Raw genomic sequence first — 23,720 nt, forward strand, 5'->3', positions numbered from 1 at the left:
ACACAGTACATTACCCATCACACTGCTGACAAGCCCACGTGAGTACTGTTCTTCACAGTGTATATCATCATCATGGCAGCTTTCCACACCAGGTGACAGGGGCCTGAGATCTCAGCACTGCTCTATGACAGGACTAGAATTCCATTTCTCTTCTCTCTGAGCCCAGAGCCCAAGCTCCTCTCCACCTGGCACCCCGTGGGCACTTCCTCCTCAGTAACATCTGGTCCCCCATTCCCACATCCCTCCCCATTCTCAGTTGGTACCTCCTTATTTTCTGGCTTGTGAAGGGCTTCCTAAGGAATTATTGATGGAATTGTTTCCCTCTTTACTTGTTACTACTTACTTCAGGTAGCTCAGATTACCCCTTAAATGCCAGCAAATCTTGGAATTTTATAATGACATCTGATGAAGACACATGTCTACATCTGCTATATGCACAGCATTTTGGTGGGTCCATGTCTCCCAGCACAAAGGCCCCTTAGCTCGGTCCAGGCAGGCTGCCCCTCCCCCCTCCTGAAAAGGAACATCAGCTCTCATCTCCGGGTTCCTTGCTTGACCAATGCATTTTCTTGCTGTGGGCTCAGGCGGTGCAGTTCTCTCTGTCTCCTCCCTACCCCAACACATGGACACATGCTCACCCGTTCCTGTTTGCCCTAGAGGGCCTGACTAGAGCACTCGGCCTCTGCTCACCCAAGGCAGGTACACCCCCTTAGTTCCTGCCCTCAGAAAGCCCGCACTGCATGTAGCAAGCTCTTTGTGGCATGCCTAGCTGTCCCTTAACAGTCCTTAGCACATGAGCCCAAGACATGAAGCTTCTGGGGCCAAGGACTGCACTGATCATATTAACTATGGTTTCAGGGAGAAATTAACATTTGTGGGCAGGCATAAATATTTATTGTATGAGTGGATGAATGAAAAGAGAGACCTGGGTTCAAATCTGGGCTCTGCCAGGCAGTTGTATGACCTTCCTATACTCAGTCCCCTGAACCACTTATTTCTAAACAAATGTTAAGAATCACCATCCCGTCTGTCAGGCACACTCACTGTGCTGTGTAGAGTTCCCAAGCCAGCATTTGGCTATGGGAAAGATCAGTGGGTGCATGGCTCACAGCCAAAGATATCCCCCACCTCCTCTCTCAGAGGACAGGGTCTCCTTATGGGCCTACATATTGAAACTGGCTATGTAGAACAGGCTGGCCTCGGACTCACAGAGATCCACCTGCCTCTGCTTCCCTTGTCCTGGAATTAAATTTGCGTGCCAATGTCTGTCTCCTCTGCCCACCCCCCACCAAGAACTTAATGCTTCTCCTTAGGATTGTCTCCAAAAACATTACGTGTTCTTTTCCTTTTCCAGCCTGATCGAATTTCCACAACCCAGCTCCCCGGTCCCCTCTTTTGAACAGATTGTGGCAACCACTTACCCCTCCCACATGACCATGCCCCAAGTATTTGCCATCGCAGCCTATTCAAAGGGATTTGCCTGCTCCGCTGGGCCAGGGAGAGTGCTGCTGTTTGAGAAGGCAACGGAAGAGAAGGACTTTTACCGAGAGAGCAGGGAAATCCGGGTAAGGAGAAAGCAAATGGGATGCGGTGGGGAGGGGCCTTGAAGGTATTGTGCAGCAGCTCTGACAGAGCATTCCCCTAGGGAGAAACAGAGAATGAGAGCACCATCCTGAGGAATTTAGGAGCTGATAAACTGGGTTGGGATTTAAAGGAACAAGATCTGGATTTGATCTTGTTCTGAGGGAATGTGTCAAATTAACCCAGACAGACTTCCTCCCTTAACCCTGGTATTCCACAACCCTTCCATTATTATATCCAGGATATTAAGCACACTGCCCAGCCCACACATTTATGGAATAAATGATACAGAAATGACCTGGACCAGCAGGTTGTTCTTCAATGACAGAGTCCTGAGGGGAAGGACCAGGAGATGAGAAAATAAAGAGGATAGGAAAGTTGGGAGCAGGGGAGTCTTCTGCTGGTGGCTCACGCAGCAAGTTTGTTCAGAGGCACAGCATCTTATATAAAGCTTGCAGGGGGGAAGTGAGAGTCAACAGAAAACCATCATCCAATGGGATGAAGTCAACAGGAAGCAGGTCAAGCAGTATTGCACAAAAGGAATACAGGAGACCTCAAGTGCAGCACAGACCAAGCACTTAACAGCCTTGGGACTGATAACCACAACCCTTGGGGAGGAGGCGGGGTCAAGTTCCCAGGGCCCAGAAAACTGGTCTGGCCCTAGGCCATTACTGACCCTTGGTCAGCATGTACCTGGCTTTAAACAAAGAACTGAGATTTTTCTCCAGACACCAGGGTCCCAGGGAAAGTCTCAGACTGCCCTGGCCCTCAACACAGAAAGCTGTAGAAAATGGATGATACTTAGAGATTTTTTGAAGGTTTTTGTTTTCTGGTGTTTTTGTTTTGTTTTGTTTTGTTCGAGACAGGGTTTCTCTGTGTAGCCCTAGCTGTCCTGGAACTTGCTCTGTAGACCAGGCTGGCCTGGAACTCACAGAGATCTGCCTGTCTCTGCCTCCCGGGTGCTGAGATTAAAGTGCTGGGATAAAAGCACCACCACTGCCTGGCTGAAAATGGATGACATTTGACAAGAGGATATAAACCAGGTGGAGACAACCGCTTAAGCAGAGGCCCCATGGCAGCATAGGGGGAGGCAATAGTGTGTTTAGGACATGTCCTGCTGCTCGTGACACTTGAAAGGAAAAGAGGGGCTCTGTGACCAGTGAATGGTAGCAAATGCTGGTCTGAAACATATTTCAGCAACCCACAAGGATTTGGGGTGGAAAGAAAAATTGATCTGCCCGTGATACATAGGGTCAGACATGAATCTGTCACTTTCTGGCTGAGATGAGCTGCTGAACCTGCCAAAGCTGTGCTTCTCTGTTTGGAGCACCACATGATAACCCCATGAGTGGTGGAGGTGAAGGATGAGACTGGAGGCTGTGGACATCCCCACATACACTGCTGGGTATTCAGTGTTCCAGGAATGGCAGTGGCCACATGGCTATAACCAGGAATCAGTGGAGAGCTTTTTGGTTAGTGTAGCCCAAAACTAGTGAGGCCTAAGATCAGAACCGTGGGTAGCAGGGGCAATGGGAAGAGAGGATGACTTTGTGAAGACTAATTCTAGGTAGAGGTGGGAGGAGTGTTCTCAACAAGGACCCAGAAATGATATCCAGGCTTTGAAGTGGAAAGCTTGGGAAAGAAGGCCAGAAATAGAGAGCCCGGAAAGAACAAGGAGTGTGGGGAGTGAGAAGGCACAGGCTGACGCAGTGAGAGTTTACTTAGCCCATAAAGAAATGTAACAGATATTTACAAAATGTTTACTGGGCCTGGCAGGCTCAGTGTTGGAGGCTGGACACACAGTGGGGAAGTCAACACATGAAGAGCCTAAGCTCAGGACTCAACAAGCAGACAAGCAAAAATGGACAGAGTGTCAGATAAGAACAACACAAGGAAGAAAATACAGCCAGGGAGAAGCCCAGAAGCTAGAGGGGCTCTGTTCCAGAACTGTCTCTCCAAGGAAGGTGGTATTTTATCAGAACTAGAGCAAAGTAAAGTAGCTGGGAATGTGAACTTGGACACGGGCAGGGCAAGCAGTGTGCACACAGAGAAAGAATGCAGTGTGCACACAGAGAAAGAGTGCAGTATGCACACAGAAAAAGAATGCAGCGTGCACACAGAGAAAGAGTGCAGTGTGCACACAGAGAAAGAGTGCCTAGCATGTCCTGACATACACGGCCTACTACCTAGTCCCTAGCACCTTGCTCCTACTGTCTTAAATATCTAGCATTACACTTAGAGATACTACCACTGTTTTCACTGAAACTCCGGTGTTAGGATAGAATCACTAAAAATATAGAAAAAAAAATGGGAGGTTTGAGAGATGTCTCAGTAGACAAAGCTCTTGGTATTTGAGAATAAGGGCCTGAGTTTACATCCCCAGTACCCATACAAAAGGCATGTGCGGTAGTGTGCACCCATAACTAGGTGGAGGCTTCAGTGTTGAGAAGAAACCCCCCCCCATTTCCCTGAGCATTTGTCAGGGAATAAACACAGACTCTCAGACCGTGGTTCTCTGCCTTCCTAATGCTGCAATCCTTTAATACTGTTCCTCGTGTTGTGGTGACCCCCAACCATAAAATTATTTCATTGCTACTTCATAGCTGTAATTTTGCTACTGTTGTGAATCATAATGTAAATATATGATATGTGATCCCAAGAGGGTCACAACCCACAGGTTGAGAACCACTGCTAAGAAACTAAGACCTGAGCAGACTGGCCAATCAGCACATTTGGTCACTAACAGAAGCTAAATAGAGGGGGGAAGGAAACCTAATTTTATTGTGTTTCATTGGGAACAACAGCTCCTCTCCAAGCCTACTGGAGGCAGCAGTGACCCCTTCTTCCTCTACACCTTTTACCCACCCCATATTGTAGAAGGGCCACCACCTGCCTTCGATGTCCTGAAGTACATACAGGTGTGCTGGGTACCAAGTGAGACTGGGCTTCTAACAGGTGGGCGGCTGGAGTGGGTTTAAACAAACGTCCACACTAAGGGATGCCTGGCCGGCTCATTCCCACATGTGCGGCTATCTTACTATTCAGATGCTAGTCGCTGCCAAATGAACAGCTGGTGCTATTTAAAACTGACAGAAGCAGAGACACGCCAGCCATCCCTTCTCCAAGACCTGAGCAAGATCAGGGAAGCAGCATGGTCAGGAGTCTGTGAGCTCAAAGTCCCCCTGGAACCCTTTTAGCCAGGGACTCGCTGACAGTGTGGGATCATTACTGAGAATGACTGATGGCTGTTTTGTGTTTGGAGCAGATCCCTACAGACCCACAAAGCAATGACCCAAGTCAGTCAGACAAACAGGACGTTCTTTGCCTGTGCTTCAGCCCATCAGAAGAAACCCTGATCGCCAGCACCAGCAAGAACCAACTCTACACCATCACCATGTCCCTGACAGAGATCAGCAAGGTGAGCCTCCTGCAAGGGCATCTGTCCCCTTACAGGCCACACTGGGATGCCACCAGTGGCTGCTCACCACATGGATAGAGTTTCATGCACCCTGTTCACACCAGCAAACAGAAAAGCTGAGAGTGCAGAAGTGCTCTGGTTGGGGGCGGGGGCAGCCTTGATGTTGTCTATCAAATTCAGATCCCACATGTGCTGCCAGCAGTTGCATTTTCAAGGAATTTAATCTACTACAATACTTGTTCATGGCTCAAAGATGGAGATATAAAAATCTCTGTGGTTGCTTCTTTTTTTGGATTGCTTTGGAATTACAAAGGAAACTATCATAAAACACTCCAGACATCATAACAAAAAGCACCGTGGAAGATGAAGCTCACATTATTGGCTGCACACTTCATCGGTGAAATATCGGTTCAGACCTGTGTCCCCCCAGCAGCATGGACTCAAATGTATAAATGGAAGAAAATAGGCCACCTATATTTTCTAGTGCTGCTTTGCCTTTTTCTGAGACAGGGACTTATATAGCCCTAGTAGCAAAGCATGGCCTTGAGTTTTTTTACTTTCCTGCCTCTACCTCTATGGTGCAGGCATCACCTCCCCCATTCATACTACGATGGGGCTTGAACCCAGGGTTTCACATATATGCTAGGCAAGCACTCTGCCAACTGAGCTGTATCTCTAGCACAGCGGTGGTTTACAGTAGCCTCACTATTCAGAGTTGAACAACCAGTACTGTAGTTAAGTATAGGATATATTCATCACCTCATAAAGAGAACAGCCTTCCACTTTCCCTCCCACCTCAATCCTAAGCAAGTGCTAATCTACTTTATAGATTATAGATTTGCTTATTCTGGATACTTTATATAAACAAAATCATACAGTATATGTGGACACAGCTGCAAAAGAGTGTCACTAGTTGGGATCAAATATTCAAACACACGAGCCTATGGGGGACATTTCCCATTCAAATCATGAGATTTGAAATGAGAAGATATCTCGGTTCAGTGGTTAACAGCACTGACTGCTCTTCCAGAGGACTGTAACTCCAGTCTCAGGGGATCCAACACCTTCACACAAATATACATGCAGGCAAAACACCAATGTACGTGAAATAAAAATAAATAAATTTAAAAAAAGAAAAGAGAAAGTAGTATGAAATAGAGATCATGGAAATTCAGAAAGTAAACACATTGCAGGGCATAAGCAGACTGTAGTAAATCCCCGCTGGAGGCTCCTGGCCATGGAAGGAGACCAGTGTTAGCTTGCTGGGCTGGTTCCCTGTCTTTCCACAGCTACGGGGCCTAGGGGGTGTGAGTGTATTTAAAAGCTAATAGGAATTAGCTGGTAGAAACAATGTTGCCAGCAATACTGAGGGCAAAAGAAGTAACAGAGGCACAGCACCCCTGTCTCAAGACAAAGAACAGAGTGTGTGTGTGTGTGTGTGTGTGTGTGTGTGTGTGTGTGTGTGTGTGTGTGTGTGTGTGTGTGTAAATTTATGAGTGGGAAAGCACAAGAGTGGGTGGGAATTGCCATCCCAGCCTTTGTCTTAACTTGGGAACATACTTAGTGTGTGTTCATATCATTCAATTTTCCACCCATCACTTTGCTTTGTCATAAGAGATAGAGCCTCTGACAACAGACTTTTGTAACTCCTCCGCCACACACCCAACACTCATGGTACTCATATAATAAGTACAGCCTCTTTGGAGAGAAATTTGGCATTGCTTATGAAGATACTTAGAAACATTCATAGCATTTACCCAGGATTCCACATCCAGAAATGTATCTTAAGGAAGTAATGAGAGCTATACAAAAACTTATATGTAAGGACATTCAGTCAATTGTGTTACTCTCAAATAAAAAAATTAGAGGCCACAAAAAAAGTCCCTGCAGAATCAGAATGGTTAAAGCCTTGGGACATGAGAATTGTGTTGCCATTAAAATAATAAAATTTTAAAGTTTTATTATTTATTTATGTGTATGGGTGTCTTGCTTGCATGTACATCTATATACCACGTGTGTGTCTGGTACTATAGAAGACCAGAAGAGGGTATCAGATCCCATGGAACTGGAGTTACAAACCATTGTAAGCTACCATGTGGGTGCTGGGACTCAAACCTGGGAGAGCAGCCAGTGATCTTAACCACTGAGCCATCTCCCCAGCCTCTAAAATTATATGTGTGTGATGTTTTAGTAATTATTCAAAGATTTCATAAAGATTTCAACAATTTTTGATCATATTCACACTCCATTTCTTTCCTCAACTTCTCCCAGATCCATCCCCTACATCCCCTTACTGTCCTTTTGTTGTTTGGTGGATTGGTTGATTGGCTGGCTGGCTGGCTGGCTGGCTGGCTGGCTGGTTGGTTGCTTTTTTGAGACAGGGTTTCTCTATGTAGCTCTAGCTGTCCTAGAATTCACTTTGTAGACCAGGTTGGCCTCAAATTCACAGAGATCTTCCTGCCTCTGCCTCCCAAGTGCTGGTATTAAAGGCCATCCTGGTCTATAGAGCTAGTTCCAGAACAGCCAGAGCTGTTACACAGAGAAAACCTGGAGAGAGAGAGAGAGAGAGAGAGAGAGAGAGAGAGAGAGAGAGAGAGAGACTATCTTGAAGCATATATCCTGGTCCTCTGGCTCTTACAAGCTTTCTGTCTCCCTTTCTGTAATGTTCTCTGAGCCTTGGGCATGAGGGTTGTGTTGGAGATGTATAGTTGAAAGGGGTCATACCATGCTTGGTTATTCTCCACATTTTGACCATTGTGGGTTTCTGTAATGCTCTCCTTTGTCTGCAAACATAGAAGGTTCTTTGAGGGCAGGTGAGAGCCGCACTTACCTGTGGGTGTAAGGATCAGTACCTAGAATGTAGTTAGAGAGAGTATACTGGTTTAGGAAAAAAATGGGCAGAAATAGGTTCTCCTTGTAGGTCTCCATGGCCTTGCCAACATTTTAAAATAACAGTGTCTTAGGAAAGCCACATGTAACATTGCAACAATTTGCCTTAGCATGATTTCTGTGTGCACAGGCTACCTGAAGTTCCCGGGTACTAATTCACACTGAAGGACACAGGCAGCCTGCTGCTCACCCTGCTGGATCTCATTCTGTGTGGTTTCTCCAGGGAGAGCCTGCCCATTTCGAGTACCTGATGTACCCGTTGCACTCAGCGTCCATCACTGGCCTCTCTACCTGCATCCGCAAACCCCTCATTGCCACCTGTTCTCTGGATCACTCCATCCGAATCTGGAATTACGAATCAAAGTAAGCAGGGAAAGGCTCTGCTGCTGCCGTGTGTACAAAATGTCAATCAGTAGGCCTGTTTATGCAGAGCGTTTTAATTAGAGAGGTTTACAATCAGCAACCTAGAAGCTTTCAACTGAAAAAGCCTTTTTCTAAAAGCCAAATTAGTCAGCTGTCTGCCAATCTTGCATGGGCTAGAAAATTACTCTCTAGCTTATTAAATGTTCACTGTATGGCAGACACTATACTAGACCCCAGGGACATGGAGGTAAGCACTCTACAATAGCACATCTTCGTCCATGAATGCCTCTGTCCCTCCAGCTCTTCTGTCCCTCTCCTTTCCCCAATTCCTCTTGCTGCAGGGATCTCTCTAGACCTTTGGCTCCTCCTCTTTTCCTCCTCACTGCCCCAGCCACCCCTAGCTCCCTACCAATGATAGGATCTCCAAGCCCAGACTGCATCAAATTCTTCTTTACTCGTGTACAAGGGGGCTGCTGGAAGAAATTACCTGTATACTCCTTTTAATTCTTGGACTCTCAGCTGGGCTGTGTGTTCATTACTAGATGGTATTTTGATTGGTTTCCCTGTTGGCTGTACTCCATGTCCAGCATTTTCTTTTAGCAACCAGAATCCAGAAAACAGTAATTGCAAGCAATGAAATAGCTCAGATACACAAAAAACAAATAAAGTGGAGGACTTGAGGGGGTTAGGATTCAGCTCGTAACTCAGTAACTGGCCTTTCTCGCAGCACACTGGAGCTGTTTAAGGAATACCAAGAAGAAGCCTACACCATCACCCTTCACCCCTCTGGACACTTCATTGTGGTGGGGTTTGCTGACAAACTCCGCCTTATGAATCTGCTAATTGATGACATCCGCGCTTTCAAGGAATATTCTGTCAGAGGATGCAAAGAGGTAAAGACCTCAGGACCGAAGTCTGTCTTACAGTGCTTCGGAGACTTCAAACACCATCCAGTGCTCTCTCACCAGACTGGAGAGGTGCATGGTTGGTTCCATTCATGCTTTTCCACACCCGCCAAAATCATTTGGCTGGACCTGAAGCCTTGTGGGATTCCATCTGTGACACGGATGGGCATCTTAATTAAGATTAGCGAATCCCAAGATGAGCTCCCAGCTGGAGGGTAAAAGTGGAGATTGGGAGGAGCCAGGGAAACAGTGTCAACAGTGAGATGCCAGTGAGATGCAGTTATAACCCATCAGCTTTCCCTTGGGTGGCTTGAAGAAGCAAGATGGCCATGGTAAAGCGTCACCTCCTCAGCCTGAAACAGTGTTTCTGCAGACACCATGAGGCTCTGTGATAGGAGCAGTGTAATGACTAGTTAGGCACAGCAGCATCATGATATTGGCATGATGAACTACAGGATTGTTGATGGTGTCTGGAAACAGCCCTTCCCCACCCCCACCCCCACCCCCACCCCCACCCACTCAGATGCTCCCCTCTTTCCTGCTTCCTCCCTCCTTGCAGTGTTCCTTTAGCAATGGAGGTCACCTCTTTGCTGCAGTCAATGGAAATGTGATTCACATTTTCACCACCACGAGCCTGGAGAACGTCGGCAACTTGAAAGGCCACACAGGGAAGGTAAGTCAGTGGCCAGTGGCCAGGGTAACAAGGAGCCTGAGACATGTACTGTGCTAGCCAAAGGAGACTCCTTTCCTGACAGGGCTCACAAAACACCTGCAAAGACAAATTGCAATGGTTCAATGAAAGAAAAGCTTGCAGGTTGCTGAAGGGGGTGGGGCTTAATTTAGGCTGTGATGTTTGCAAACGCTTGGTCCTGGGGGCAGTGAGGAAGGGTCACCCGGACAGAGCTGGTGGTGGTAACCATTGCATATGAGAATACACACCACCCCACCAACAGATGGCAGGGAGTGTCGGAGACATTGAAGAGTTTGGGGAGATGGGACATGGGTATCAGGCTGACGCACAGGTGAACTAAGATTGGAGAGGTTCGCAGAGCCCCCCAATGCATAGACCCTTGTAGATCTTCCAATTTCACACTGCGTCTTCCTTGGTAACCTTTTATGGAGTCCATTAACAACTAATGTGTATCTTTTAGAGGTGAAGACAGGGTTAAGATGGAAGAGGGCACTGACTTATGTGGGACTGGCCATTTTCACCAACAGGAGCCATTGGGTCAGGAGATTGGCTATTTACAGAAAAAAGCAGGAAAAGCAAATGTTAAAGATTATAGGAGCCAGGTCGACAAATGTGGAGAGAGGAAAGCCTGGGATGAATCTGTGGTTCAACTGAAATTAGAGGCACTGCTGTAAATTTTTAATGCAGGAAGAGATAGGCAGATCCAAGAGAGGTAGAAGTAGGCATTCTATGCACTGAAAGGAGACTTAAGGCCAATTCTGTATAATTTATCCCCACAACAGAAATGTAACACCTGTTAAGTCATTTTCAAGGCCAATATTATCTAACCCAAAGATCAGACAATGTAATCCAAAAGAAGAAAAGACACTGCAGATCTACACTCTTTGTGAGCACAGACTGAACAATCTCAAGACAGCGGAACACCGAAACCTAGAAGCATGCAGTTGCTACACATTGTGACCCAGCAGGGTTTTTCCTTAGAATGCGATGCTGGTTTGACATAGGAAACCCACCTGTGTAATCTGCTGTATTAACTGGCTAGATGAGGAAAACAGCTTCAAAAATAAATGCTTCCACCTCAAATATTATTAGACTTAGCTCCAGTGAAATGTCACACAAGGGCCCATTCAGTTCTACTCTTTGCTGTATTATATGTATTTTATTTATTTTTGTTTATAGGGAGGGAGAGAGAGATAGAGAGAGACAGAGAGAGAGAGAGAAAGAGAGAGAGAGAGAGAGAAGAGAGAGAGAGAGAGAGAGAGAGAGAGAGAGAGAGAGAGAGAGGGAGTGTGGAAATCTGATCTGAAGGGTCAGTTCTCTCCTTCTGTCATGTCCCTGGGATCAAACTCAAGCTGTCTGAGCTGACATCAAGCAGGATTACCCCCTAAGCCATCTACCAGCCCTGTATTTTATTTTTTTAAAGTCAATCTTGTCAGCCTTGTATCTGTTTTGTTTTGTTTTGTTTTGTTTTGTTTTGTGACAAGGTTTCTCTGTGTAGCTTTGGAGCTTGTCCTGGCACTCACTCTGTAGATCAGGCTGGCCTCAAACTCACAGAGATCCGCCTGCCTCTGCCTCGAGAGTGCTGGGATTAAAGGAGCGTGCCACCAACGCCCACCATCAGTCCTGTATCTTATTTCCAGTACATATCCTGTAGTACATTGTGGTGGTTGGCTGGTTGGCTGATTTTGAGACAGGGTCTTATATAGCCCTGGCTAGCCTGGAGCTTACTATGTAGACCAAGCTGGCCCCAAACTCACAGAGATCCACCCCCCTCTGTCTCTGGAGTGCCGGAATTAAAGATGTGTGCTACCACACCTGACTTACAATACACTGTTTTGATTACTAATTTATCTAACTTTATTGTGTCTTTTAAAGAAGCTGAAAGAAAAACAGATGAGTATAATTGTAAAAATTGTAATATGAACTTTCCATAGGTTAGAGAGTAAAGAAAATGTGACGTGGGATCACTGTCTCTTGGTGGCTTATGAAATTACCAACTGTGTTTTCCTTGGTGTGATGTCATCTTGTTGTCAGAGATCAACTGCCTTTTGTCTAAAGAACTTCCTTTTGGCATTTCTTGAAAGGCAGGTGTTCGTTCAGTCAGTTCTCCAGTTTGTGTTTTTCTGGGGATTCGTTAATGTACCCTTCATATCTAAAATGGAAATTTAGTTTTGCTAGACATGAAGGCAGTGGTTCTTGTTGTTAATCTCAGTGCTTTGGACAGCCTCCCACTGTGTCTGTGTCTCCTTCCTGGTGGTCTGACAGAAGCCACATGGCAAGCTTGGGCTGCTCCTAGTGTGGACCAGTTGGCTTTCTCTTAGGTTGTCATGTCTTTGGCTGGCAGTGTTTTGACTGTGGTATGTCTGGATGTCAGTCTCTTTGTGGTTCTCCAGTTTGAAATGTACTATCGTCCTTGGATGAGTGCATTCTTGTTTTTCAACAGGTTTTGACTGCTTTCAGCATTACATACTTATATGTAAATTTTTCCTGATGCTCTTCTCTCTCCTCCCAGTACTCCCAACCCACATTTGCTGGTGTGCATAAGGGTCGTCGCTCTTGGACTCTGTTAGCTTTTCTTAAACATCTCTATTTTTCAGATTGCATGATTGCTTTTGATCTGTCCTCAGGGTCCGCCCCCTACCCTTTGATCTGTCGTCATGGTCCCTTGCTCAGATCTACCCTTGAGCCCCTCTAGTGACGTTTTCATTTTGGCAATTACACTTTAACCCCAGGGTATCCATTAGTTTCTAAAAATGTTCTCTCCCTTTAGTGTTGCTAACTTGATGAGCCGAGTCATCGCTTGTTTTAACTCCTCAAGCGTGGCTTCTGTACTCCTTTGGACGTGTTTACATCAGCTGCTTCCAAGTCTTTGCTGAATCAGCTGAGCACCTTCCAAGACACTTTCTTTTGCCTCCTGCTCACTTCTGTCATCTCCTTTTGGGGCACAGTATTTTTGAGGGATTTGTTGGTTTGTTTCTTATGTTTCCTAATTTTTTGTTGGCTGGCTATTTTAGGCACTGCCCTACAGCAACTCTAGATCTATATTTCTGAGAGCTAGTAGTGGGCAGGTTAGCTGGTAGGATGACTAACAGCTTATTTGCTCAATGGAGGAACTAATTCTGTAAAGCCTTTTTCCTATGCAGTGTGCAGCTTTTAATGTCCCTTTTCCTTTTTGGGTTTTAGCCTTTGGTTTGCCCGTGGATGGCCTAAGGTACTTACTAATCACAGATTTCCCATAAACCTACCTAGATTTCCCATCATCCCACTTAGCTTCTTAAATTTTTAGTCTTTACTACTAGGTTTGTGGGGGGCTTGGAAACTGCCTTAGGCCATGAGATTTTTGCTCCACAGTCTGCAGAGATGGGTAGTTTGGATGTGTCCTCTCAGGTTCTACCTGAGAAGGCACAGCCTTAGTCAGGAAGACAGTCTTCCATGCTGCCAAGAGTGAGCGTGTTTTTACATGTCAAGCCTGGATTCCTGCAGTCAACAGAACTCACTGTCCAGTGTGTGGTTGGCTGTTGTGTGAAAGCCTCTTGTACCAGAGAGACTTCCACCTGAGTCAGTGGGTCTTCACATAGCTTAGAAAATGGCTTCCATGTTTCCCACATCCTGCTTCCATTGCTGCCCAATGGATGCACCCTACCGCAGGCACACAGCCTTGTAGCCCCTAGTGAATTTCCACCATCTCTTTGGCAAGATCTCTCTACTGAAATTGTGCTACTCTGCTGTTTTTTCCTTACATCACAGCTACCAGCCTCCTCTTTGATCTCTCACCAAGCTCTCCATTGTTTCAGATGTGCCCAGAAGCACAGAGGTCTCCAGATTCTGTTGCAAATAAAGTCAGTCCCTGGCTGCCACACAGTGCTCTGTCTCAGTGACTGTCTTCCCCTGATGCAAAGCCCTTACTTACACCACCACACCCTGAACCTGCTTTCCCAGCAGTGGCAACCCCACTTTGAGTGGAAATTGCAGGGCAGGGATAGGGTGACAGGAACCCCTCACCTTCCCCTGGCCCTCATAGTGGGGAATCTCCACCCATGAGCACACTGGGGCATCAGCAGTGAGGTACTATTGCTCTTGACCTATCTGCACGCGGACTGAAGCTGCTCCCAGTGAGACTGGCTGGGGGAAGGGAACCAGGCATGTCTGTCGGGCCTCTGCGTCGAGGGAATAGCAGATGTCAGCAGCCTTTCCTTCCCAGGATGACACTGTACTGAAGACTGGAGGTGGCGTGTCACCTTGGCAGCTGCTGCCAGAGTACACAGCCGTGGCTTTCCAGGGGCACAGACACCACAGGCTCCTCTTGCAGAGATTGGGGAGATTTTCTTGGATGAATGTTTCTCCATCGTCCCATGCCCTTCAAACAAGTTCCCGAGGACTCTGACTGGTGCTCATGTGCACGTATGGTTTATTTGCTTGCTTTGCTTGCTTGCTTGCTTGCTTGCTTGTTTTAAAATGGGTTCTCTGACTAGCCTGGAACCCACTTAGTAGGTTAGGCTAGCCAGCAAGCACCAAGGATCCACCTGTCTCTGCAGTCACAAGTGTGTACCATCAAGCCTGGCATCTTTTGGGGGGGGGGGTTGTTTGTTTTATGGTTTGGTTTTTTTTTTTTTTAATGTAAGCAGGTCCTCATGGTTGCATGGTGAGCCATTTACCAACTGAGTTGTGCCTCCAGCCCTAAGTGGTGGTTCTAATTATTTTTACCAGTTAACTTGGGCCGCTGGGGAAACTAGCTGATATCCTAATCTGCCATTCTACAGGTTCACTGTCAGAGCTATTGTTTGCAGTTTCCTGGGAATATTTCAAAACTAAAAAGGGCTCTCAAAGGGGACTGGAGAGATAACTTAGCAGTTAAGAGCACTTGTTGCTCTTGCTGAAGACCTAGGTTCATTTCCCAGCACCCGAGTGGTGGCTCACAGCCATCCATAAGTCCAGCTAGTTCCAGGGGACCTGACATCCTCTTCTGACCTCTGCAGATACTTGTAACAACAGCCAAGCCATGCACTCACATAAGATAAAGTTACCTTACAGTAAGTCAGTCTGCACTCATAAAGCAAAAGGGAGTGGGAGTGCATTGTTTTCAGCATCGTACAACGTTTGCATCTTAGAAAACAGAATATTAATGTGGCCAAGAAACCATGTTTTGTGCTTGGAGACAGACCTCTACCAAGCACATACTGCCTTAGTGTAATAGAGCCCCCAGGTTTATCTCCTCTGTGTGTGTGTGCGTGTGTGTGTGTGCATGTGTGCACACTCTTCTCACCCAGTTGTGTCTGCATCCTTTGCAGATTCGTTCAATTGCATGGAACTTCGATGACAGCAGGCTGATTTCTGCTGGGACAGATGGTGCTGTGTACGAATGGAATCTGTCCACGGGGAAGAGGGAGACCGAATGTGTCCTCAAGTCCTGTAGCTACAATTCTGTTGCTGTCTCTCCTGATGCCAAAATTATCTTCGCTGTCGGATCAGACCAGACTCTCAAGGAGATTTCAGATTCTTTGGTGAGTCCACCCTCCCCCTCTCTGGCTGCTCCACAGTGTTGCAGAAGACAGGCTCCATGGCTTCTGATAGGACGCACGAGAGAGAGGACCCTCCTTCACGGGACAGTGCCTGCTATGTTCTCTTTTGGGTCTGCTCAGCTCATCACTCCCTGATCCTCCTGAATGGATCAAGCTGTGGGTCCCCTTGCCCTTTCCATTTTTGCCTGCCATCTGTAACTTCCCATTTACTCCACACACAGAAATCAACAACACCTCTAAAACACTCTTGGGCCACCAAGATGGCTCGCCTAGTAAAGGCGCATGCACACAAGCCTGACAAGCTGAGGTGGACCCCTGAGACCACATAGTGGAAGTGAGAGCCAGTTCCCACAGGCTGTCCTCTGATCTCCATACACCGCCACCACCGCTACAGATACCATTTTGCACATGCACAGATTTAATTAAAATTTGATTTTCAATTAAACTGAGCTTTTGCCCTTGCTCTGCACTTATCTGAGATAAGCCACTGCTATAGTTAGATCTCATCACCCAGGCTTGTCACTGTGTTCTTTCAAAGTCTCTAACCTCTTGATTTTTATATTACCACGTTTGGCCCCTGGACATAAGGGCGGGGAGAAGAACTCAATGTGAACCCTGTATAAAGATGTGGCTTATGCCCTCCTCCAGCCTGGCAGCAGCTCATCTCTGGCTCCTTAGGTTTTCTGCAGCTTCTGTCATGGGCTGGTGCCTTGGATGTGGGAGGGGGCTCATGGCTCTACCACAGCAAGAAATGAACCTGAGACCGGTTTGGACAGCTTAGTGAACACAGGGCAACTCTCCTTTGTACTCCCAGAGACCTGATCCTGGTTCTTAGGCAGCTTGTACAAAGCTATACCAGAATAATGCTCCCCCATGGCAGGGCTATGTCCCCTCCCCCTTGACATCCCTACTAACTGGTGCACTGCCTGACCCCACCCCGCCCCACACACATAATCATCAAAATGTGTGGATAGGTGAGTGGGGTGGGTGAAAAAAGCAGTCATGCATGAAGGAATGAATGAGTTCCCTGAGAGCACAGTTTGGACATTAGTAAATGCTTCCTGCATAAATTTATGATTCTCATCTTGCTCCAACTCCGAGGTGTGTTGACAGCATTGCAGTCAAGAGCTAAAAGTGGAATCTGGCTGCCACTGACCACACTTATGGGTTGAGGGGAGTTACTTCCTGCCTCAGTGACTCATCTTCTGATTGTCTTAAATGTAACTGTAACTTCCTCAGGGTTTATGGGAAGACCAGATGGGTTGGAACAGGTAAAGGATGTAAGACAGTGTTTGTACATGGTACCCTAGGATTTATGACCATTCCATTTGTATTGTTCCTAACACCCACACCTGGGTATAAGTCAAGAAACCAGAGTTAGAGAGACAGCTCAGTGGGTAAGAGCACTTTTTGTGTAAGAGTGAAGACTTGAGTTGAGGTCCCAGCACCTAGATGTGGCCAATGTGTATCTGTACCCCCAGTGCTAGACAGGTGGGGACAAGACAGAGAGAAAAGTATCATCAGGGCTTGCTGGTCATCTGTCCAGCTCCAGGGTCAGTGAAGAGACTCTGTCTCAAAGGCATACAACAGAGTGAAAGAATAGGATGGCTGATGTCATGCTGGCCTCCATGTACTCACATTGGTGTGAACACACACACATACACACACACACACACACACACACACACACACACACACACACACACACCACAAGACTGGAGAACTCCAAATGGGCACAGTTGCACAGCATATGGGAAGAAGCAAATGGGTCTCTGTGAGGCCAGCCTGCTCTATCTACTAAGTTCCATGATACATGGTGAGATCTTGTCTCAAAATAATAATAATAATAATAATAATAATAATAATAATAATAATAATAACAATTAGAACCTCTGAACTGGGAAGGCAGCTGAGTGGTGGAGAGCTTGCCTAGCACATGTGAGGCCTGAGTTGCAATCCCAGCACCACAGTGATGATGATGAGAAGGAAGAGGAGGAGGAGGAGGAGAAGGAGGAGGAGGAACTAAGAAGTATTTGGTTTGGGTCTTTTATGTGCTGGACACTATACCAAATACTGTAAGGAACAGGGGGGAAAAGTGAATAGAATTCCCACCCCAAAGACGATACTGGGACACTGGAGACACAGCTCATGCCCTCCCACTTAAGAGACCTGCCTGTGTTCCAGATCCTTCGAGAGATATCAGCATTTGACGTCGTCTACACGGCCATCACCATCTCACATTCGGGGCGCATGATGTTTGTGGGCACTTCAGTGGGAACTATCCGTGCCATGAAGTACCCACTGCCTTTGCAGAAGGAATTCAATGAGTACCAGGCTCATGCTGGTCCCATCAACAAGGTGAGAGGTGGCTCCCCACCAAGTCCCAGCCCAGGCTCTGCCTCATAGACCTTCAGACCCTGGCAACTCCTCAGTGTTGCTTGTTTCTCCTCACTCCTACTCTCTCTATTTATTCATCTGTCACCAATGCACCGGACTCCTGTTGGCTGGATAGTCATACCCATGTTGCAACAACTAGGAATTTATCCTAGGAAGTAATCAGAGCCACACCTAAAGATCATTTGACACAAAATTACACCCAATAATAAACCCTTGTATGGGTACTGCAGGTGTCCCAACTAGGTTGCCATCATATTTCCAAGCTGCAGTGAGTTTTAGCTACTAATAACTCTCAGATGCCTGCTGATCCCAGACAAAAGGAAGTCATACCCCCAAGAGAATAGACCCTACCCTGACAGTATGATACAAAGGCTACACCTGGGAACAATAACATAGGCATGTTTTTGTAAATAGTCCCATTCCCTCTTCTTGCAAAGTAATGCCTATGTTTAATAGATAAATGGCTCAAGTCATAATGCAGGAAAGGGAAAAGGTGCTAAATAAGAAAACAGCCTGTGTCCAGTGGCAGATGGGTGGGTAAGCAAATGTGTTTCACACACACAATGGAGTCACAGTCTTGAAAGGGAACTCTGCACTATGCTACACCATGGACGGGTTTTAAGAAAACTGCACTACATAAAACAAGCTAATCCCAAATAGGCAGACACAGTGTCATTCTACCCACTGTGGGAACAGGACTCTGGGCCCTGCAGGGCTTTTTCAATTTTTCTGGACAATGGTGTTTATGACATATGATTTTTGGTTCCCCTACCTAGAGCTAGAGCAGACAGTGATCTGGCATCTGAAGGGTCTCCGCTGCTGAGTGAGATGTTTCCACTCTGGATTTTTCCCTAGGGATTGGTTCTGGTCCTCATAGCTCTGTCAACTCTGAGGCCTTTGGGTTCTTTCCACAGTGCACCACTGCTCACTGTCAAGGGGTTTGAGTGTGTGGAATGGTGAATTGGGGTTATCCCCATCTGTGATTCACCCAAACTATGATTCATACTTTTAGATACTTAAGATTAATCAGAAGTGATAGAGAGTAGAAAGTGGCTGTCGTTCTACACCCCTCTGGGGGTGGAGGGCAAAAGGGGAATTATTGTTTCATTTGTGCAGTTCTAGATTTGTTTGGGTTTTTTTTTTTGTTTTGTTTTCCAAAACAGGGTTTCTCTGTGTAGCCCTGGCTGTCCTGAAAGTAACTCTGTAGACCAGGCTGGCCTCAAATTCACAGAGATCCACCTGTCTCTGCCTCCTGAATAGGGATTAAAGGTATGTACCACCAACACCCAGCTGCCGACCACAGGTTTAGTTTTAAAGGACAAAACAATGATGGATAAATGGTGGTGATGACTACACAGATTCACAGGTGTGTCAGGCATAAACTGTACACCAAAAAATGGTTAGGGTGGTAAATTTTACAGTGTATATATTTTGCCATAACAAAAAGTGAATGAAAAAGAGTTCTCAGGCATGAAAAATGGATGCCAATAAATCAGAACCAATAGGAAAATAAAAGTCATTCATGGGGGATGTCTGTGATTGCCCAGACCCCTAAAAACCAGACCCTGAGAAAACGCATGACTCGTTTATTTGAAATTGGATGACATGAAAGATTTTTAATTATGTCCTGAATTCGATACTGACTTGGCATCTTAGTTACCTTTCTGTTGCTGTGATAAAATGCCTTGACCAAGGCAACTTACAAACAGAAGTGTTTAGTTTGACTTATGGTTTTAAAGGGTTGGAATCCACGGGGGCAGAGTGAAGGAACAACAGAGACTCATGTCTTGACCCACAACCAGGAGGCAAAGAGCAGTGATGGGAAATGCATGAGCCTTTTGAAACCTCAAAGCCTGCTCCCAGTAACACACCTCCTCCAATAAAATCATGCCTCCTAATCCCTCCCAAATAGGTCCACAATTGGGGACCAAGTATTCAAATATATGAGCCTATGGGGGACCATTCTCATTCAATCTACCACACTTACCTGTAGGCACTGTACACATTAGAGAAGGATTTTTCATTCTAAAATGGCGCATTTCTGTACAGAGCCTGGGCAGTGGGTCCAAAGTAAAGTTCGATGATATAGTCCCATCTTCCCAGCAGATCTACTAAGTTTTGTGGTAAGATCATTTTTGGTGTAGAAGCAATGTATGTTCATGTTAGAAGTGAGACCTTTATAGTAGCATCATCATTCATATTCTGACACCATCTTCCCTCGTATATATTATACATGTGTCTGGAATAAAGATCACACTGTTTGCTCATGCTTTCGAGGACCACTTCTTCAAACTTTAGCATTAGTGTAAGAATTTTTCTATGTGATTGAATGTCCCTCAAAAGCAATGCTTTTTTAGAGACTGGAGAGGTGGCTCAGTGGTGGAGAGCATGTGTTGCTCTTGTAGAGTCCAGATGAACCTTTACTGACATAGCTCCCTTCTTGTTCACCTTTGACCTTCCTTTCTGGGTGGCTGTGCCTGAGACAAGCTAGCCCTCAGTCTTACAGGGTCAACAAACACAGCAGAAAACTGGAAGTTAAAAAAAGTAAATCAGTCTGGGGTGGGGGGTGGGGGGGAGTCAAGAAGCCACCTCAGCTTTCAAAGGCTCTTGTAGGCAGCAACAATGCTAGGGACCCAAAGCCCAGGAAAATAAGATCATTAAAATCAAGACTGAGAAGCCGGGTGTTGGTGGCACACGCCTTTAATCCCAGCACTCGGGAGGCAGAGGCAGGAGGATCTCTGTGAGTTTGAGACCAGCCTGGTTTACAAGAGCTAGTTCCAGGACAGCCTCCAAAGCCACAGAGAAACCCTGTCTTGAAACCTCCTCCACCCCCCCCAAAAAAATCAAGACTTAACTAGGCTGCCTGATCATGGGTGTCAGTTGGGGGGCTTGGGCAGTCTGACTTCTGGCAGTGGAACCAGTATTTATCCCTAGTGCATGACCTGGCTTTTTGGAGTCCATTCCCTATGGAGGGATACTCTCTCAACCTAGATACACAGAGGAGGGCCTAGGTCCTGCCTCAAATGATGTGACAAATTTTTATGATTCCCCATGGGAGGTCTCATCCTCTCTGAGGAGTGGATGGGGGCGGTGGGGAGATGGTGGGGTGAGTTGGAGGACAAGAGGGAGAGGAAACTGGGATTGGTATGTAAAATAAGATTGTTTTAAAAATAAATTTTAAAAAAATCAAATTCACTGAGGCAGGGGTGTCCCGCGCGTGCTCTGTATTTCTCGCCAGCAAGAAATCATACACGGGACACTCGGATCCTTCTGCAGACAAGCTTTAATGCATCTTGTGAGGGGAGAGCATAAGCTTTCCAGAGCGGAGACTGAGTGGAGACACTAAACCAAGAAAACCATCCCTTATAAAGGCTGACCAGCCGCCTGGGACGTGTTACCCTATGAATGGCTTCAGCTCCTCAGGCCAAAATGAGCCACGGGATAGGCAGAGATCAAAGGAATGGAGATTACCCAGCGCCTGTGAAGTAATTTACATCTTGGTGTCTTCAGGCACCTATTATTGTAATGGAGGATGCAGGAACCAGCTTCCTACACAGGGGAATGATCACTCTGTTCCCGAACTCAATTGGGGCCTATCTCAGATGACAAGAAACAAATTCTAGGTGAAGGACCTATCTCGGATGATAAGGGACAAATTCCAGGTGAGAGGAGACAAAACCATCCTACAGTCACAACCATAGATCCGCGGTTACCCATGGGTACCTCTTCATCATTGGCATAGTGAGAACCACACTAAAGCAGAGACATGTCTGACATGTGGAGGCATGATGAAGAAGAGCGCAGGCTCAGCGACACCTCCCCCTCTACATGTGGGAGCACCAAGAAGTCATCCCTGACTACATGGTAGATGGCATAAGAGCTTCATGTTTCGATTCTTTGTTTTTGAGTGAGCTGGTTCTTTTCTCTCTCCAAACACTGACCCCCTCACACTCCATCAATGAAGAAGTCTGCTGATGCACCAAGGTGCTTCTGTCTGATTCTCCTGATAAAGAGCATGCAAGGCCAGTGAAGTGTGCAGGGTTGCATGGCCCAAAGCCTGTGCAGTAGCCAGCTCCTCCCTGGGCATCCACGGCCCCAGAAAACTTCTCCTTTTCCTGTCTCTTTTCCTCCACAGATGATGCTCACCTTTGATGACCAGTACCTGCTGACTGTTGCAGATGATGGCTGTCTCTTCACCTGGAGGGTGTTTGATAAGGATGGCCGGGGAATCAAACGAGAGAGGGAAGTGGGCTTTGCTGAAGAGGTGCTCGTGACTAAAACAGACATGGAAGAGAAGGTAAGAACCAGGTCCAATGGGGAGGAACACAGAATTCCTTTGCATACCATGCTCACGGGAATCAGGCTAGCATCTGAGGTCCTCTGAAGGACTGGCTATACCCATGCCTGGTGCAGACTGCCACAGCTCCCTTCACAACTCCATCCATGCCAGCAAGCCAACCTGCTTGCAACCATGTGACTGCTTTCACCCTCACATTGCCTGTCTTTCTACGCTGTGATCACCCTGACTTATACTGGGTTCAAGTCCCATGACCCTGCTTTCTTCTGGCTTCAGTGTAAGAGTGGGAACCATAGTGAGGGACTTTAAAGAAAACCAGGGCACATTCACAAGATTAAACTACCACATAACCAAGTTGTATCTGTGAAGCATAATGATTTCTAGTGCATGGAACCCTCATTCTAAAATATGTGACCTGGGAGGAGATGACTCAGTTCGTCAAGTGTAAAGACCTGAGGTTGGATCCCCAGAACCCAGCTGAGCACATAGGCCAGCGTACAGAACCCCAGAGCTAGGGGTGGAAGAGACCAGAAGACCTAGAGCTCACTAGCAAGACAACCTGACTGAACTAATGAACCCCAGGTCCAACAAGAGACCTTGTCTTAGAACACAAACTTGAGAGTAACTGATGAAGACACCCAGCATCAACCTCTGGGCTCCACACTTACACACACACACACACACACACACACACACACACACACACACACACACACACACACACGTGCACGCACGCACGCACGCACGCACGCACGCACGCACACACACACACACACCATGAGCATGCATGGACACTCACATGCATACGTCTGAATGCCCCTGTGAAAAAGACCCTGTTGTTTCCCCCGCCTCCATGACTCGAGGGTTTTGAATCAACCTCATTCAAAGAGATTTAGTGCCGGATCCCAACTCACTGTACTGGTAAACAGTAGGAGCAGACTTGGATTCCAAATTGAATCTGAAGATGGCTTTCAGTCCTATACCAAGGGAACCTGCCTCCTGTTTGTAGAGTTTGTAAGTTCAACACAGTAAATGTTTTACTGAAATCTGAGTGCAGAGCCCTGGGCACAGCTCATGAATGAAGCTGAATGTCTGGCTCTCAGAGAATCCCAGGGCTACACTGTCATTGTCTCTCAGAAAAAATCTGAGTATCTGAGTGTGCTCCCTATGGTTGGCCGGGCTCTGGGCATGAGTGTTTGGTTGTGAGCCTAGCCTTTAACAGCTGAGCCATCTCTCCAGCCTACCATGAGTGTTTGGAAGAGTCAGACAGGGGTGCTGTGATCAGGGAGGAGAGAGACAACATAACTGCCAGAACAGGAATGCAAAGGCACAGCAGGATAGATGCCCTGGTGTTTCCTGGACAGCCCTTCCAGAGTGCCCTGGAACTTTCTCTATGAAAAGCAAAGGAGGAGGAGGAGGGAGGGAGGGAGAGTCTAGCCTCCCTGTGATAGACAGATATGTCTGCTCTCTCTTGTTTTCTTCTCATTCTTCCCAGAAGGCAGAGAAACCAAATAGGAGATGCAGGGACAAGCTCAAGATCTGACAGCCTGGGCTAACTCTGACCCTGAGTCCTGAACCCTGACCTCTGACATCGTGTGTGTGTGTGTGTGTGTGTGTGTGTGTGTCTGTGTCTGTGTCTGTGTCTGTGTCTGTGTCTGTG

General features: G+C 46.7%; 1 protein-coding gene across 1 annotated transcript in view; it reads left to right on the forward strand.

Annotated features, from left to right (window-relative positions):
* The window catches only part of Cfap57 (cilia and flagella associated protein 57), a 71,212-nt gene that overhangs the window by 12,470 nt on the left and 35,022 nt on the right, over positions 1-23,720 (forward strand). The window contains exons 5-12 of the mRNA XM_027399075.2: positions 1,355-1,565; positions 4,847-4,999; positions 8,112-8,251; positions 8,979-9,144; positions 9,716-9,829; positions 15,136-15,348; positions 17,551-17,724; positions 21,899-22,060. Of these exons, the coding sequence (XP_027254876.1) occupies positions 1,355-1,565; positions 4,847-4,999; positions 8,112-8,251; positions 8,979-9,144; positions 9,716-9,829; positions 15,136-15,348; positions 17,551-17,724; positions 21,899-22,060 (1,333 nt within the window). The remainder of the gene's footprint in view (positions 1-1,354; positions 1,566-4,846; positions 5,000-8,111; positions 8,252-8,978; positions 9,145-9,715; positions 9,830-15,135; positions 15,349-17,550; positions 17,725-21,898; positions 22,061-23,720) is intronic.

Source organism: Cricetulus griseus, chromosome 2 (genome assembly GCF_003668045.3).
Source record: "Cricetulus griseus strain 17A/GY chromosome 2, alternate assembly CriGri-PICRH-1.0, whole genome shotgun sequence".
Lineage (NCBI taxonomy): Eukaryota > Metazoa > Chordata > Mammalia > Rodentia > Cricetidae > Cricetulus > Cricetulus griseus.